Source organism: Miniopterus natalensis, chromosome 2 (genome assembly GCF_054644295.1).
Source record: "Miniopterus natalensis isolate mMinNat1 chromosome 2, mMinNat1.hap1, whole genome shotgun sequence".
In the NCBI taxonomy this organism is placed as follows: domain Eukaryota; kingdom Metazoa; phylum Chordata; class Mammalia; order Chiroptera; family Miniopteridae; genus Miniopterus; species Miniopterus natalensis.
The window spans coordinates 170,126,482-170,144,143 of record NC_142082.1 but is presented as its reverse complement, the minus strand read 5'-3'; the positions used below and the strand labels follow the sequence as shown (position 1 = coordinate 170,144,143).

The window sequence follows — 17,662 nt, the reverse complement described above, 5'->3', positions numbered from 1 at the left end:
TCTCCAACCTGATCATGCGCCACTCTTTACCAGACTTCAACTAGGTGGTTCCTACTCAACCTCCAGGTCTCACCTCGAATGTTACCTATTCAAGTGACCCCTGCTAGATCAGGTTTCCTTGCTAATGGTTATTACAGCACACTGTTTATTTCCTTCATAGGACTTTAAGAAATTTGAAATTCTGTGTCTGTGAGACTTCCTGACTTGTATGTATTCCCCCTTAGATTTAGAGCTCTATGAAGCCCACATTTTCTAGCCTGGAAATTTCAAGACGCTGTCATCTGATCTCTGTAGGCTTTATTCACAACTATTCTCCTTTACATGCCCATCCTCACATTCTGTTGTTGTATTCTGTTCACACTGTCTTCCTGCTTTCCCTTACTCTATTTTTCTACAGTTAGATTGTTATTACTCTAGCCCATTTTCATTCTTCACCCATTCGTGGAAGTTTAATTTATGGAGTACCTACTACGTGTCAAGTCCTGGACTGTAGATCCAGGACTAGAGATACAGAGCAGAGAAAGCCATGATTCCCGGCACAAAGGGAGCAAGGAAGCAGGTCTGTGAACCAATAGCTACCACCCCAGATAAAAGCTGATGTAGAGCCCGGCTGGGCGTGGCTCAGCCATTGAGCTCCGACCTGGGATCCAGGTGATCGGGGTTCAATTCCCAGTCAGGGCACATGCCCGGGTTGTGGGCTTGATCAATGACTCTCTCATCATTGATGTTTCTATCTCTCTCTCCCTCTCCTTTCCTCTCTCTGAAATCAATAAAGATATATTTAAAAAAAAACTGATGTGGAAAAGGTTTGTCAAAATTATCACGGGAACAGAGACAGCAATAGCCAGCTCTTCCTGAGAAAGTGATCAGAGCTCCACTGCAGAATGAGTAACTTTAGGTGGGTCTTGAAATGTGAGTAAGACTGGGAGAGGAGAGGTTTTCAGGGATAAATGCTCATACAATGTGAGGTCACGAAAAAGGGTGACATGTCTCCCAAAGCTCCTCCTGATCTGCCCCCACCTTCCTCTCTGGTCTGTTCTCTGCACAGGTTTTTTGTGTGGCCCATGTTCCCGCAGTTCCTCCTCTTAAATTTAGACAACTTTGTTCTTCGCCCATGTCATTGCCTTTGTTAAAAAGACTTCAATAATGATAGCAATATTTAGACTTCCAGATATTATTCAGTCGCATTTTAGCAGATACATATCTAGCGTGTATGATTTTAAAATTAAGAAAAAGATGTTTTCTCATTTCACTAGTATTCAAATAATAGAGTAGGTGTCTTTTGACATAAGATGTGCTTCAAATATATTTTGAAAAGTTCAATTTGTCTGAATGCAAAATGAAGCACAATTGAATTTTGACATTTTACTTTTAAGTGAGCTAATAGATTTCACTTGAAAAGGACCCACAATAGCTACATCAAGGGCATGTCAACTATCTTCAACCACTATTGTCGTTTTTCTATGTTCATGAATTTATCCTAAAATACATGCCATCATTTGACATGTGTAAAAGAGGAAAGATCACAGTTAATCAAATTTCCAGTGTATTGCATGTATCACAAACACCATACAGGAATTACAGGAATGAACAATTTATAACAATCCCTACATGTATTCCACCTGATTCAACAAGGGATACAATTAGACATGAGATGACACCGAACCTTGATGGAGGTCAAAGCATCATGCTAGATAGTGCATCTACAGAAAGCATTCAGAGATGGCCTCTGCCCAGTGAGGAGAGAGACCTGGAGACAAATCTATAACAATTATAATAGTGGTAGAAAATGCACTTTTTGATTCACAGAGAGAACATCTTTCTTTTATGGTCAGGGAAAATTTGACAGAAGAGGTGACATGTGAGAAGTGTCCTGAAGGACCTGTAGGAATTTGCCAGGCAGAGAGAAGAGTGAAAGTGATGGTCCAGAGCCACGAAAGTGCTCTCTAGAACTTGAGACTAGAATATCAGGGGCCGGGTGTGTGGAACAGCAGAAGACAAATCTTCAAGGAAGGACAAGATGTCAACCAAGAACCATGTACTTTTCCTGTGGACAATTAGATTTGCCTTTTGGGTGAAGAGAACTCTTGTAGAGGTATATACAACGGACAAGAAGGAATAGAGGAAAACAGAAGCCCAGTCTGGAGACCCTTACAAATATCCAGCAAGGCACAAAGCAGCTCTAAATCACAGGAGCTGGAATACAGGTGAGTCAAGATGTTTATCAGCTACTTACTGCTGCAAAATAAAGAACCAAAAACACACTGTGGCTTGCTTACTACGGTAGGCATTTATCCCCATAGATCTGAGGGCGGTTGGGCTGGACCAGGCTGGTTTAGCTGAGCAGCTTGGTTCAGACAACTATGCTTTACATGCCTCATGTTCCCCCTGAGACCAGCAGCCAGCCCAGGTAGCTTTTCATGTTTTATGTTTTTAGTGTTCACGTTGGAAGTATAAGGAAACATGAAAGACCTCTTAAAACCTAGGCTGGGAACTGGCTCACCATCATTTAGGTTTTCCTGTCCAAAGCAAGCCACGTTGCCAAATCCACCGTCACCAGGTGGGGAAACATACTCTACCTCTTTTAGTAGAAACACAAAAGTCAAACAGAAAGGAACAGGAATACAAGTCGGGGTGAAGGACTGGTGACAATAATGCAATGCCATACTCTGCTCTCTGGTCCAATGAACAAAACAATGAGCTATGTATCCCACCCCATCTCTTTCTCTGTGTCTCTGTCTCTCTCTCACACACACACACAGCCTACCAACCATGGTGAAGCTGGCACAAGATAACCACAATAAACACTCCAGAAACTACAATAAACACCGGCCAATAGCGCCTCTGAAATCCCACGGGGCAAATGCTGCTCTGTGGATGGGGAATGTTTCTTGATTAGGCCTGGGTTCCACTCCCTGGTAGTGCCTCCCCAGTTCACTGCTCTCCAGTTTTGGGCTCTGCTCTTTTTAGATGCCCTTCCCCTTTTATCCTGGCCTTCCTCTCCCATTTCGGAAAAGGGCTTTGGAAAATATGCCATTTCGGCAACTGAGCAACTTTCTCAGCCTGCCTACTGCATTAGAAAGTTGAGGGCCCAGAGTTGTTGTTTTTTAATATTTTTGAAAAGCTTCCATTTCTTTTACTCCTAGATGGTAGTGCTTTTGCTAATTTGACTGTCTAAAACACTTGGTGAATTTCTACATATTTGATTCCAGTCTGCTCTGTGTGCTAAAAGCCAAGTCACACCTGCAATTCTTTCCTAGATACAATTACTCTTGATTCAATTACTCTCTCTCTTGATTCAATTACTGCCACTAACCACATATCAGGCGAATGTAGGAACCATGCCCTTAAGCTTCACAAGTGTCCTTTTTACCAGCTGAGAAGGTATACTTCAGGCTTTCAGTGCTCTTAGTCTCAGGTCTCTTTTACACTATTAAAAATTACTGAAGAGTCCAAAGAGTTTCCCTTAGAAAACTCTAGAAAGTACAAGAAGAGCCCTGGCTGATCTGGTTCAGTGGTTAGAGCATCGGCCTGTGGTCTGAAGGGTCCTGGGTTCGATTCTGGCCAAGGTCACGTACCTCAGTTGTAGGCTCAGGGCATGTGCAGGAGGCAACTAATCGGTGTGTCTCTCTCACATCAATGTTTCTCTCTTTCTCTCCCCCCCTTCCACCCTCTCTGAAAAGCAATGGAAAAAAATCCCTGGGTGTGGACAAAAAAAAATAATAATAATAATAAAGAAAGTACAAGAACATACAAGCATCTAATTCCATTAGATATCAGGGCAATAATGTAATCATGTTATGTAACCTCTGAAAGACCTCACTCTATGCCACTGAAAAATAAGAGTGAAAAAGGGGACGTCTTAGTATTACTATGAAAATAATTTTGACCTCATGATCACCCAAAAGTATGTTGGGAATTCCCAGGGTTCACCAAACCACATTTGTGGAATCATTGGTCTACTAAAAAACACCTTTTTCCTTTCAGAGGTTCTAACTAGTCTTTCTATAGCCACATCCTTGATTTTCCAACAAATAACATAAATCTAAACATACAATCTTTTCATCTTTGTATTTCTGTAGTCTTTAAGAGCTCCATCTGTCTAAGATAAGTATGTGAAACTTGACAATACATAAAATAATACTTTACTAGAAATATTTTAGATAAGATGCAGCGATGATCTTATCTGGCACTCTGTTAGCTTCAACTGCAAAAGAGCACATCTAAACATCAACAAGGTCAAGAAGCAGAACTTTGAAAACACCTGCAGAGATGGGGAGACAAATATTAGAGTTCATGACTCACCAAGCAGGACGGTCATGATGGAACCCCAAGGGTGTGGCTGGAACTCTGAAGGGTTATACCTTAAAAGTAAGAATAGACCAGGGACTTAACCTTAACTTGGCATCTCAACCCTCGATTGAATTAAGATGACACTGGGAGTCTCATTCCCCTAGCCCAGCTGCCTGCCATAATGAAAGTAAATTTTCTCTAGGGAAAAATAATAGTATTCAGAGACTCAAAGTATTCCTACAGTCTTTCATAATGTCAGTCACTCTAAACAGTCAAGATCCGAAGGCACGATGTGACCAAGCACTGAGAGACATAATGTAAAATTGCAACAAGTGCATAGGCTGTCCAGACACTAGTTCAAATGTATTATCCTTTTTACACATAGTTGGATTCAAATTGCTAAAATATTGTTTATAACTTTTGCATGTGCTTGTGATGAATACGGATGTGTAGTTTTGATTTTGTTATCAGGATAATGCTGGCCTCAAAGAATGCGTTGGGAGTTATCTCCTTTTATTTTCTGGAAGCATTTGTTGAGAATTAAATAATTTTTCCTTTAAACATTTGAAAGAATGCATCAGAGTAGCCATTTAGGTTTGGCATTTTGTTTGTCAGAAGTATCTGTAGAACCTGCAGTGTTGTTACACTTCTCTCATTCCTGATACTGGTAATTTATGTCTCTTCTTTATTTTCTCATTAGTCTGGATAAAGGTCTATCGATTTCATTGATCTAAAAGAACTAGCTTCTAATTTCACTTATTTTCTCGATTGTTTTCGATTGGGTTAATTTCTTTAATCTTTATCCTCTCATTTGCTTATTTTGTGTTTCACTTGCTATTATTTTTCTAGAGTAAGTTGGAAGCTGAAGTCATTGACTTGAGTCCTTTCTTTCTCTAATACAGACATTTAATGATATAAATTTCCCTGTATTTGCTTTAGCTGATTCCCACAAATTTTGATAGTTTGTCTTCACTTGGATTTAGTTCAATATAGTTTTGAATTTATTTTTATATTAAAACTATTTGTCTTTAAAGTGAATTTCTCAGATTCACTGTTGGATAAAAAAGGCTCAATCTAATAAGTGGAGCACCTAACAATTTACACTTAATGTAATTATTGATAGTGGTTTAAGTCGACTATCTTACTATTTTTTATTTGTCCTATTTTTTGTTCCCCTTCCTTCTTTTGGATTATGTCTTTTTATGGCTGTATTTTACCATCTTTATTGGTTTATTAGCTTTACCTGTTTTCCTTTTTGTGGTTGTTTTAGGGTCTACATTACACATTCTTATCCCAGACTGCTTTCAGGCGATATACTGATTCACAGTACAGGAACCTTACAGCACACTCACTTCCCTCCTCCCATTCTCGATGTTGTCGTCGGACATTTCGCTTTACATGTGTCAACCACACACGACCGTATCATCTTTGCTTTAGACAGTCAATTACCCTTTAGAGATCATTTAAAAGAAGAAGTCTCACATTTGTTCCTGTACCATTTTTGGTGTTCTTTACTAATTTGAATAGAAGATTTCTATCTGGTACCATTTTCCTTCTGACTAAAGGCATTCTTTAACAGTTCCTGTAGCCCAGTCTGTTCGCAGCGAATTCTTCAGTTTTCATAGGTCTGAAAAAGTTTTAATTTCATTGTAATTTTTGAAAGATGTTTTTGCTGGGTATAGAATTAAGTTGGGTATTTTCTTTTGGTATTTAAAGAGGTTGCTCCACTCTTCTGACATCTTTGTTCCATTGTGTCTTTTGACTTTAGCTGCTTAAGAATTTTCCTTTGTCACTGGTTTTAAGAAATTTAATTATGATGTGCTTTGGTGTAATTTTTTATTTCTTGTGCTTGGGGTTCATTTAGTTTCTTGGGTCTCACTTGCTTTCCTCTCCCAGGGATCATGGTCCTATGCCACGTGACATCCACTATTTGAAAACTGTTTCACATATTTTGTCTCTTTTAAAAATTTCAGATGGATAAACCCAATCCCTATTATTCTATCTTGGCAAGAGGTAAAAATTTAATTTCAGGTTTCCCATTTTTACCATATATAAAAATTTTATTGTTTGTACTTATTTACCTTTTAAATACTATAACAAAAATGTTTCTTCTATACACATAAAGTTACTAAAACGGTTTTATTTATCCCTCCTCTTTTAATATACATCAAGTACATGAACAGAAAAAGGCAACTGGAAAGTATTAAAGAATTTAAATAAGGCATGTAGGCAAAACACACTTTTATGTTCTCGAAAACTGCTTGATAATGGTATATAAGGAAACTTGTTACAAGTCATAATGCTTTCATAATCTGCCAAGAAGATCACAGTAGGACCACTTTATGCTTCAATACAAATGTATTCTCTGAGCCACACTAGGAAAAATTAGTATTTGTTTTTATTCCTTGAAGTAGTTATTTGTATGTTTACACTTATTAAAAATATCCTTAAAAATTTCTATTGTTTTGGAAAACCATATAGTTAGTAAGCTCAATTTCTTTTTTATTTTAGTATTTTATCTCAGAATTCAAAATTGGGCAGGAGTACTATATATAAGTTTAAATCTTTGGGACAAGAGACTATAAGAAGGTAAACAAGCCAATAACCTGCCTAATCTTATACGACTAAAATTCCAGATCGCAGCAGGTAGATGCATACATCCATCTATTGTCAGAGTTATAAATTCTTTTGACAATTACCCTTTATAAATCTTATGGTAAGGTCAATAATATAAAAATATTAAACACAGCACACAAAGAATTAGAGAAAGTTAATGATATAAACCACAAAAAAATCCACACTTCTCATTTGGGAGGGGGAAAAATGGCAAGAATACAGTACCATTTAGTACCTAATATGAAATGTTCACTGATTATAAATTGAATCATGTTGGTTAAAACTTTATAGTATAATTTTGCTTGTTATTAATTCATGAGAAAATTTGCAGATATGCAGCTCTCGTCAAATCTTTCAGATCCTTCAATATTTTCATAGGTAAAGTGAAGTAGCTAAAAAAAACTATCAACCCAGAGTAGAGCTCTGTCAAAAGTACAATCCAGTAATATAAATGCAATAGATAAATTATAAGATAATCTGTGCAATTCAAGATTCCAAAAATTGTCTTATCAAATGTACAAGTAATAAATAATAGTTATCCTTGACCTCATCAAGTTAACAAAATAATTACTAGCCAACCTTGTGTTTTATTAGTCAATTGCTTAGAAACACCAATTGCGATTTTAAAATTACTTTCTCCATAAAAATAGAATGCATATCAAACTCTTTAATTCTCAAATATCCACAAATATTTGGAAGGCAAGTGTCAATCAAAAATAGATGTGTTAAAAAGGTGATTTTAAAACATCTAAAACCTTTTCTTTTTTGCAAAATTTTCTTATGAAAAAGGGCACTTAGTGTCTAGCTAAAGCTTTCAGAAAAATAAAGATCCTATTGACCTATTTATTAGGCAGATGATATGTTGTACAGCTTTTAATATAAAAATATAAATATTTTTGACAGAGAAAATGAAATAATGGTTGGTGTAAAATCTCATCACCCGTTTACTTGAAAAAATTTTCCCAGAGGCCATGAAAACAATACTGATTCCATGTAGTTTTGTGTTGCCAGAAACTTCCCAAATTACAAAACATTAAGGTATTCACTGTAATTTCAAAAGTGGGCCCGTAGTCTTTTGTTTTCTTCTCGCAGTCTTTCAATTTCAGCCACTAAACCTTCATTCACTGAGTATCTTTCCAATAAAGCGTGCATTTCATTCTAGAAAAAGGCAAAAATGCTTTTTAAATTATTGGTATTTCACATTTATTTGGCCAAGTTTTACATACTGTCAGCTATCATTTCTTTCATGTTCAGTTAACTAGATAAATGATATTCCTCTGACTTAACCACTCTTAATACTTAACCACTCTTAATAAATGAAAGACCACTAATAAAACTTAGATATTTGGAAAGCCTATATTTGCACATTTGGGATGCTTTTTTCTCACTTACTGAAGAGAAATAAAAGCTGTAAAAAAGTTGCCTTAGTTATTAAAAGTTAAAAAGAAGTGTGACTAGTTAAAAACTATTTAGTTATTAAATTTCTAAAACTCTCTGTTTATTATCATAGCAACTAGATACAACTAAGTAATAATTACATCATCTTTTAGTGGATTTTGCAGATCCACTACTCTATACACATTTACAATGAAATTTGTCATACATACCAGCTGCATGTGAAACTGTTTAATCATCTCCACTTGCAAATTCACAATATCCCTATGGCATGCTTCTCTAGGGAAAAATATGAAATACTTGTTAGAACTGTGACAGTTTCACCAATTCTACATCATTCAAGAAACTGGTTAAGCTTTCTCATTTTTCAAATTATTGGATGTCAACAATTATTATTACAATAATAAAAATACCAATGCACCTAGCATTTATTTACTTATGTGCTAGGCACTGTTTCTTGTACTTCAAATGTCAGAACTTATTTAATCTTCACAACTAGGTACAATTATTACCTCCATTTTACTAATAAAGAAATTGAGCCACAGGGTAGTTATAATTTATCTGAAGTCACACAACCAGTAAATAGCAGAGTTAGGATATAAACACAGGCTACCTACCTCCACTACACTACACTACATTCCTTAAAAAAAGTGTCTGATTTTTTACATTTTCCCTTCTAATGGGTGTGAAATGGTATCACTGCATTTTTAGTTCTCTGATTAATTATGGGATTGAGCATCTTTCCTATGTTCATATACCATTTCTTTCTGTAAAATGCTGACTCTGTCTTTTAATGATTTTTCTTTCTAAATAAGAGTTCTTTACATTAAATAGGAACATGTACCAACAAAAACTGCATAACTTCTCCAACATTCTTGCTCATGATAACCCAAATCTGAGTTAGAATACTGAGTAATTGTAAGTCAGAAAAAAACCACAATAAAAGACTCTAATACTTGAAAATAGCCTCCAAAATATACTGAGATGATAGGTAAAAGGAAGTAGCATTCTAGAACACAATTCTAACAATGTTCAAAATTCAAAGGACAAGAAGACACAAATCGATCCATGCAAAAAAATGTTTAAATTAAGCATTATATTCTAATGCATTCTATTTGAAAAAATTCAGAATTCCTTTTAAAAATATTTTTCTCTACTACATTACTGCATGTAGCATAATTAACAGGTGATCTATAAATACTGTGCTAAGAATCCCACTTGAGCATCAACCTAGGATCCAGGAGATCGAGGTCTGATTCCGGGTCAGGGCACATGCTCAGGTTGCGGACTTGATCTCAAGCAGGGGGTGTGCAGGAGGCCGCTGATCAAAGACTCTCTCATATCACTGATTTTCTGTCTCTCTCTCTCCCTTCCTCTCTCTGAAATCAACAGACATATAAAAAAAAAAAAAAAAATCCCATTTGAGCTTACCAGAATCTGTCCACATTTTGCTGATAAAAAAAACCCCACAATGCCAGCCTGCCTGCTAGACTGCCCTGCCAAGTTATCTAATAATTACCCTAGGTAAATATGCATTTCCCTGGCTGATATTCAATAAATTCAGTACCTCAAGATCAACGAAAATCATTATGTTTTCTATGGTTTTATGGACACCAGAGCCTAGGCACAAATAGTAACCACCAACATTACTTACAGTTCCAGTTTTAACCTAATAAAAAAACAGTTACAGTCCAAATAGAAAGAGCAATTTTTCAATTACTACCTGAAGTCATCCAATGTTTCCTGTATCATGTTCTGAATAAAACGGATTTGAATGGATGTCAATGGTGCATTTGGCCGATTATTTCCAATAGTATCAGCTATTTTTTCCGATAGTGAACTAGCAACTCCAGCAGTGACAGAGGATGCTAACTTTGGATCTAAAACAAAAAATGGAGAAAGTATTAATGGTCAACTTGGATTAAGAGACATCAAACATTTATAAGTAAGATTTGACATGAGAAAACTTGAAAAACTCGTAAACAACAGTGTTCCTGTGACATTTAGAAAAATTCACTGTTTGGAATGCAAATCTTAGAAATGTTCTATGACATTCTTTCTCATAGTCATTTATCTATATATATATAAACTGCCAACTGACTAATGCAGCAACACATGGCAGGAATTGATCTTAAAGAATCTCTGGACCGTTCCTCTTATAAAAGAAGAATGTGAAAAGCCACAGCACAAACTGGATAAACCAAGGCTATTACAAAGAACCGGGAGTACAGGAGTAAAGCAGTGCTACAGGCAAAGCCCTGGAGTTTAAGCTAGTGCAATTTATCCATAGAAACTTATGGTGTAATATAGCTATCTATAATAAAAGAGTTGCTTCTATACAAAGAGTTGTTTTGTATGGATAACTCTTATAGCTGAACCTAATATCCCTTTAAATGTGATCAAGTTTTTAGGGTCTGCAGTATTAACTCTACAAACAAGACTTTAATATGGGGGGGGGGGGAGACACTAATATAAAGTAATATTCTATGTCAACTGTAACTGACAAGTAAAAACACATAACATTAAAAAATACAAAAACCAAATACAGTTGAGAGGAACAGCTTTGCAAATAAATTTTAATTTAAAAAAAAAAGAGACAATTTTAGGTGATTAATGACCCATTTCCAAAGGTTTCTACATTATATTCCTATCTGTACCATATTAGATCAAGACACTTACAGATGAGATTGAAAATGAAATTCACACCAAGAGTGTCAAATAAATGTGGTTACATTTAACAATTCATATACATTATATTACCTTCTAGTAAGAGAGTCATTCTAAAGAAATGTCATAAATTTTAAACTCCTTGAACATTTAAAATTTTTAGTCTGTGATCATTCCATTTACTTATCCTTTCAAGTTAAATAGTGGGAGTTTTCAACTTAACACTTCCAAACATAAGGAAGTTTTATGTACTTACTGGGAGTTGAGGATCCATTGACTGTGGGTTCACATAGTGACTGGGCTTCATTTTCTTTTTCTGGCTTTTCAAATTTCTCAGGACTTCTTGTTTGGTTAGATGATGGAGAGGTATTTAGATTTCCAGTTTCGGCACCGGAGATCAACTTTGCAAACTTCACATTTAAAATAAACAATTAATATGTAAATTCTGGTTTTACCCATGTCATCCACATAATTTGTACCAACTTTCTCTTTTTATCCAGTAGGTAGGGTCAGGTAAAGCAAAAATAGAAAGGCATATAGAAAGAGAGAAAAATTGCAAAGACTAGTGGCAAAATAAATCAAGTTTACTAATGAAAAACAATCTCAATGATAACATGATAAAGAAAAGTTCATTTACTAGGCACCAGGCTGTTGAGTATCATTTAAAATAGTTACAGTTATCATAGACAAAAAACAAACAAACAAACAAACACCATGTCCAACCTCTCATGTAATATAACTAGTCAGGAATATTTGAAAAATAAGTCAAAACACATTTCTGTACTTCTTGAACGGTATGTTTTCAATAGTATCCTAAAAATAAATGGCTATACTGCTCAACAGTCTCAGCCTTCCTGGTAATATTTGATCATTTTAAACCCTTACATAATAAATTAACGTCTCTACTGATACTGCATTATAGCACCATCGATTTACTCTAAGACTTAGGGTAAATGGCTTGACCACCAACTTGGTGCTTTCTGCCACAATGGAAAATACATCCTAAAATATTCAGGTATAAAATATTCTCACACAGACAGTTAAATCAAGTTTCTTGTCTCATAAAAAAAAAAATAGTGTTAAGTTTACATCTGCTGTTACCTTCATCATATCCTGAGACAGATTTCAAAAGTATCCTTTAGTAATGTGACATCAAATATGAAGAGTATCTTTCTACCTACTAAGTACACAGCACTGTGAATAGTTAGGAAAACTGCACTGGAAGCTGCCTGCTTCCTAGAGATGAAGTTCATCATGTTTGCAAGTGATAAGCACACACAGTGAATTCTGTACCACTTTCAGGATGATACCTGTTTTAAGGAGTCTTTAGGTTCCTGTTTTCCCAGATACGTTTTCTTAGGTTCAGCTGTCAAATCAGGATGTTCATTTTCTTCCTTCCCTGGAGATCCCATAAAGACATTAAAAGGACTAGAATGCAATACTGAAGTGCCAGAAGCTCCTGGGTTTTTTCTTGGAGGAAACACTGAGTTCAGTTGTGTTAAAAAGTCAAGGCCTGAAAAAGAGGAGGGAAAAAACTGCATTTGCATATGATGTTCTCCAATCTTGGATATTTAACAAAAGCACTTAACATGACAGACAGGCTCACGTGGTAGAAAGACACTGGATGTGAATTCAGGAGTCAGGTTCATTTGTCACCTCTAGCCCTTATTTGATGTGCATTCTTGGGCAAAAACAGTAAGACTCTCTGTGACTGCTTCCTGATCTGTAAATGTGACTAATGATACCCATTTCCCTGAGTGGGGAGGCTTAAAGGAGATATTGTATGTGAAAATACTCTCACAACTGCAACACACAATGAACACTTTAGTCGGTATTAGTTTTTGGTAACTGAAAAGCATTTACTTGGTTTACACCTGTGATATATATCTTGGCAGGCAGACTCTAAGAAGGCTCCTAATGGTCCCTGACTTCTGGCCCAAATCCATGCCCTCGAGTAATCTCCTTCCTTTGGATGTGGGCTGGACGTAGTGACTTGCTTCTAACAAAGAGAATACAGCAAAGTGGATGTCACTTCCAAGCTTATGTTACAAACACTGCGGCTTCATCTTGAGTGCCCTCTCTCACTCTCCTGCTCGCCAGCTCTGAGGAAAGCCAGCTGGCGTGTTGTCAGCTTCCCTGTAGAGAAGCCCACAGGGGAAGAAACTGATTGATGTCTTGGCCAAGAGACACATGAATGGGCTTGGAAGCAGATCTTTGCTCAGTTAAGCCTTGAGATGACTGCAGCCCTGTTGACACCCTGATTAAAGCCCCAAGAGACCCAAAGCCAAAGGCACTCACAGCTAAGCCATGATCAGATCCTTAACTCACATTTATGAGATGATAAATGTTCTTTTAAAATTCAAAATGTTGGGGTAATTTGTTACACAGCAATAGATAACACAATATCACTTTCAATTTTCATAAAAATACTTCTCAAAAGCTCTTACCATCTCCTTTGCCTACGGACTCATCACCTCCCTTGTTAACCACAACATCTGTAAGAAAATTAGAAAATCAAATTTAAAAGACAGTGAAAAAGATGCCATAGCAACTTAGACGTCCTATTCATTCCCCAAATAGTTCAGAGAGTAATGACTTTAAGAAGAAAATCTGAGTAAAGTTAAAGCTAGAGCTCACATAAACTTCCCTGTTCCTTCTTTTAGCTTCATGAACAGCAGCAAATATAAAATGACAACTCTATGATATAGTTATTTTAATGAGAAACAGCAAAGTATACTAGAAAAAGCACTGTAGGGAGGTCCAAAGACCTGTAAATTCAGTTCTGCCAATACCACTTAACAGCTTTGTGACCTTGGATCAACCTTTAATAGAATTAAGCTTCAGTTTCTGCATCTACTTAAGGAGAATAATGCCCTGATCATCTCAGAAGGTTGTTTTGAGTATCAACTGAAATAATGTAAAAATATTTTGCAAGCAATATGATGCTATAAAAAACATGAGTTTATTAATGTTTATTTCAATGGCAGAAATTTCAATACTGTAATATTATTCATTTACCAATTAACAACCAAATATTGCTTAACTCCGTTTTAACGATTAATAGAAAAATGGTCAAATCTATCAGAAATTCACATGGCCAATAACTTGATTATTATAAATGATTACCATATTAGTTCATCCATCTGTCTGTCTGCATGTGTGTATATATACCTAGTAATTGCACCACACACATACACTTTTAGAAGTTATCAGTTGTCCCCTAACAAAAGCAGAAGTATTTAAAAGATGAAGAAATTGAGCCAAAACAGATTAAAACTTTTATCAGTAGAGTTGCATCCTTGAAAATTTCTTGATAATGAAACCAGTACCACATTTACTATCCATGTTCTCTTCTCATTAAAAATATAAAACTCTAATAAATGAAAGGCATACGGCTCAAATACTAATCACATTTTTAAAAATAGCTTAAGTAATTAAAGAGGAATTTCTGCCCTTTGTTTATTTCTCTGGAAAACCATTAAAGAGGATTTCATTTTATAACTCAAAACCCTCCAAAAGGCTCTCTCCTACACTCTTCAATTCAATAGTTAACTCCAGGGGTTCTCATAAGCCAAGGTTCCCAACTGGGCACTTACTTCAGAAACCTTTCTCAACTCCAGCCCAAGCCACTTTTCCCTCCTTCACCCACATCCTTCCTCTCTTTACTCTAACTATGCAGTCGGACCTCTCTTTGTCCTGAAAGGAAGAAATCCTTCCCTCTTTCATTAGATGAAGTATAAAGGAATTTGACTTGGCAGTTGAAGTATTTTCAGGCTGGGGTAAGGCAGAAGACACTCAGAATTCTATACAATCACATATGTATTTATTCTTTCTGATTATGAAATTAATTGCAGAAAATTTGGAAAACACAATTTTGAAGTAAAAAATGAAATTTTTATAAGATCATAAGTACATGTAACAATTTAAACATCCTATTATTGACATTTAAATTCATTCCAGTTTTTCACTATTACATATAAACAATAAAAATACAAATCTTTGTGGGCTTTTCTGAATATTTTCTTAGGTAAACTTATAGAAATGGAATTAACAGGCCAAAAAGTATGAGTATTTAAGCCTGCCAAATTATCCTCTAAAAACTTATCCATATTGTTGGTAATACTGCTATTATCAGTGAAACTATTCCATTAAGGTTAAGAGACTGAACATTAGCACCAAAAGAACATGGCCAAACTATGTGCCTAGTCTGTACAGTGTGAACGACAATGAGAAAATATTTCCATTCCTCAAGCTGGCAAAGTTTTTTGCTTTGCTTTGTTTTCAACGGCAACGTCTACTAGAAATGGGAAGAGTGTGTGTGTGTGACAGTTTCACACATAGTGTAAAAGACGAGGCAGTGTATTACCTAGCCATATTTCTCCATGAAAACATTCAATAAATATCAATTAAATACTAATAATCACAGAAACAAATTTTTTTATAAAGTTCGGAAGATACCTTTCATCTCTCAATATCTGAGATTTTATAAAGATTTATTTAGAAGTAAATACAAATAAAAGACTGCCTGTGGAAGCAAAACTTCCTTTAAAAAACTTCTGTGGAAATTAAAATGCTAACTGGAGAGCTGTTTGCAAGTTTCCCATGTGAAAATTACCAGCATATATTTTGAAATGATAATATTTAAAATATCATGCCAAAGGAAAAGATACCGCCCCAGGGACTGAGAAAATTAGCAAACTGTCATGACAAGAGTTACACTGAAGCTATTACTCACATCTTTTAGCCAGAATAAAATGTAGCGACTACCAGCAAGAGCCCATAATCCTCTTGTCTGAACAGACTTACCGTCTCTGATAGGTGAGAACATGTCACCTAAACTACTTGTTCTCGTATCATCAAGACTGGAGAAATCCTGATTTTTTCCACTGTCTGTTTCCTTAGATAAAATATCTGTGTTGATGCTTCGAGACAAACCTTATAGGAATTAAATATAAAAGTATGTGTTATTACATCTAAATAAATTTATCAGAGGATAGGTTCTAAAAATATAAAACTAAAAGCAACAAATGAACAAACAAGAAAAATATACAAACAAAAACTCAAAGACACAGATGGCAGTATGGTGGTTACCAGACGGAAAGGGGGTGGAGAAGGAAACTGGGGAAGTAAAGGGGGGTCAAATTACATGGTGATGAAAGAAGATTTGATTTGGGGCGGTAAACACACAATGCAATACACAGATGATGTATGATAGAATTAAACACTTGAAGGAATATATAATTTTATTAATCAGTGTCACCCCAATAAATCTAATTTAAAAAATAATTAATTAAAAAATAAATGATTCTGTCAATAAATAATAAAAATTAATGTATTGCCCATATTACTGGTAATATTACAACTGTGAGCATCAGGGGGGAATAAAGCAGAATTTAACAATATGCTCAGTTAACCATCATTTTCATAGAATAAAGAGGTCCCCCCAAATCAAGTAACTTATTTATTCATACACCACCACCTTATTGTAGCCATTTTGATGGAAACTTTTCCGAAATAACGTATATACTTTGCTTCCGTCTTAAACAAATAGCTGTTCTGTCTGAACATATAACTTAGTTCTGTACTGACTGATTCAGTGTTATGATTATCTACAAGTGATAATCATAAAAAGAGTCCGTAAGGCTATAGTATATAGCACAATGCCTAAGAGAGCAGGAGTTAAGCTATGTGAGTTCTTTCCCCAACTTGCAGTGAATATTTTCCCCCCTTCTGTCTTTTCCCTCACTACCAGCGGGAGCTTAACATTACTCTGGGCATTATCGACCTCAAAGGACTTCACTAACCTCACAATAGTTTCCTAAGAGGAAGGAAACCAGAACACCAAACTCACAGCGAACAGTAAAGGGGCAGACGCCGGTTTCACCCCTTAAATAGCTGTTTCCTACCGAAAATAAGCACGAGCAAGTCTGCAGAGGTTGTTTTCAATAACTATATTAGGACCCCTTTAGCAGAAGCAACAAGAACTGTTTTTCAAACTTTGGATTTATTTTACAAGAAGCTTAAAGTAATAATAATAGTGATGATGATGATGATCATGATAACAATATTATTAATCACACCACGATCACTGAGCACCCACCATGTTTTTGAAACATTTGCTCTGATTTTTACAATAACTCTAAAGGTTAAGTTATTATTTGTGGAAGAGAAAAATGAAACTCAGAATGGTTAAGAAAACTGCCCAAAGTCACCCTGGTGAGAAGTGAAAAACCTGAGGCTTAAACCTAATAGACTCTCAATGTTTCAGAGGGGAAAAAAATGTCTCTGTCTGTCTGTCTGTCTGTCTGTCTGTCTGTCTGTCTATCTATCTATCTATCTATCTATCTATCTATCTATCTATCTATCTCTATTTATATCTATATCTATCTATATCTATGTGTGTATGTGTGAGTGTGTGTGTGTATTTGAGAGAGAAAATTAGGAAGCAAAAGTGGCAAAATTCATAAAATGGTGAATCTGCTAGATAGTGGAGCTCAGTAGTTCTTTGTACTATTATCGAAACTTTTCTGTAAGTTTGCAATTATTTCAAAGTAAAATTAATGAACAAAATTTCTAACTACAGGTACAGAGCAAACCTTCATTTTGCCAGAAACTTTGCTAATCGGCTGAGAGCTACTAATCAATGGCCTTGCAGACCCAAGTCTTCCACTTCCTAATGAATGCTGTCATT

The 17,662-nt window shown here is 35.7% G+C and overlaps 1 protein-coding gene across 1 annotated transcript in view; it reads right to left on the bottom strand.

Annotated features, from left to right (window-relative positions):
- Positions 1–6,413: 6,413 nt before the first annotated feature.
- NEDD1 (NEDD1 gamma-tubulin ring complex targeting factor) overlaps positions 6,414–17,662 on the bottom strand; it is a 34,234-nt gene continuing 22,985 nt past the window's right edge. The window contains exons 9-15 of the mRNA XM_016221821.2: positions 15,778–15,906; positions 13,419–13,466; positions 12,282–12,484; positions 11,228–11,381; positions 10,028–10,184; positions 8,517–8,583; positions 6,414–8,067 (exon numbers count right to left, since the gene is read on the bottom strand). Coding sequence (XP_016077307.2) covers positions 7,963–8,067; positions 8,517–8,583; positions 10,028–10,184; positions 11,228–11,381; positions 12,282–12,484; positions 13,419–13,466; positions 15,778–15,906 — 863 coding nt within the window. The 3' untranslated portion in view covers positions 6,414–7,962. The remainder of the gene's footprint in view (positions 8,068–8,516; positions 8,584–10,027; positions 10,185–11,227; positions 11,382–12,281; positions 12,485–13,418; positions 13,467–15,777; positions 15,907–17,662) is intronic.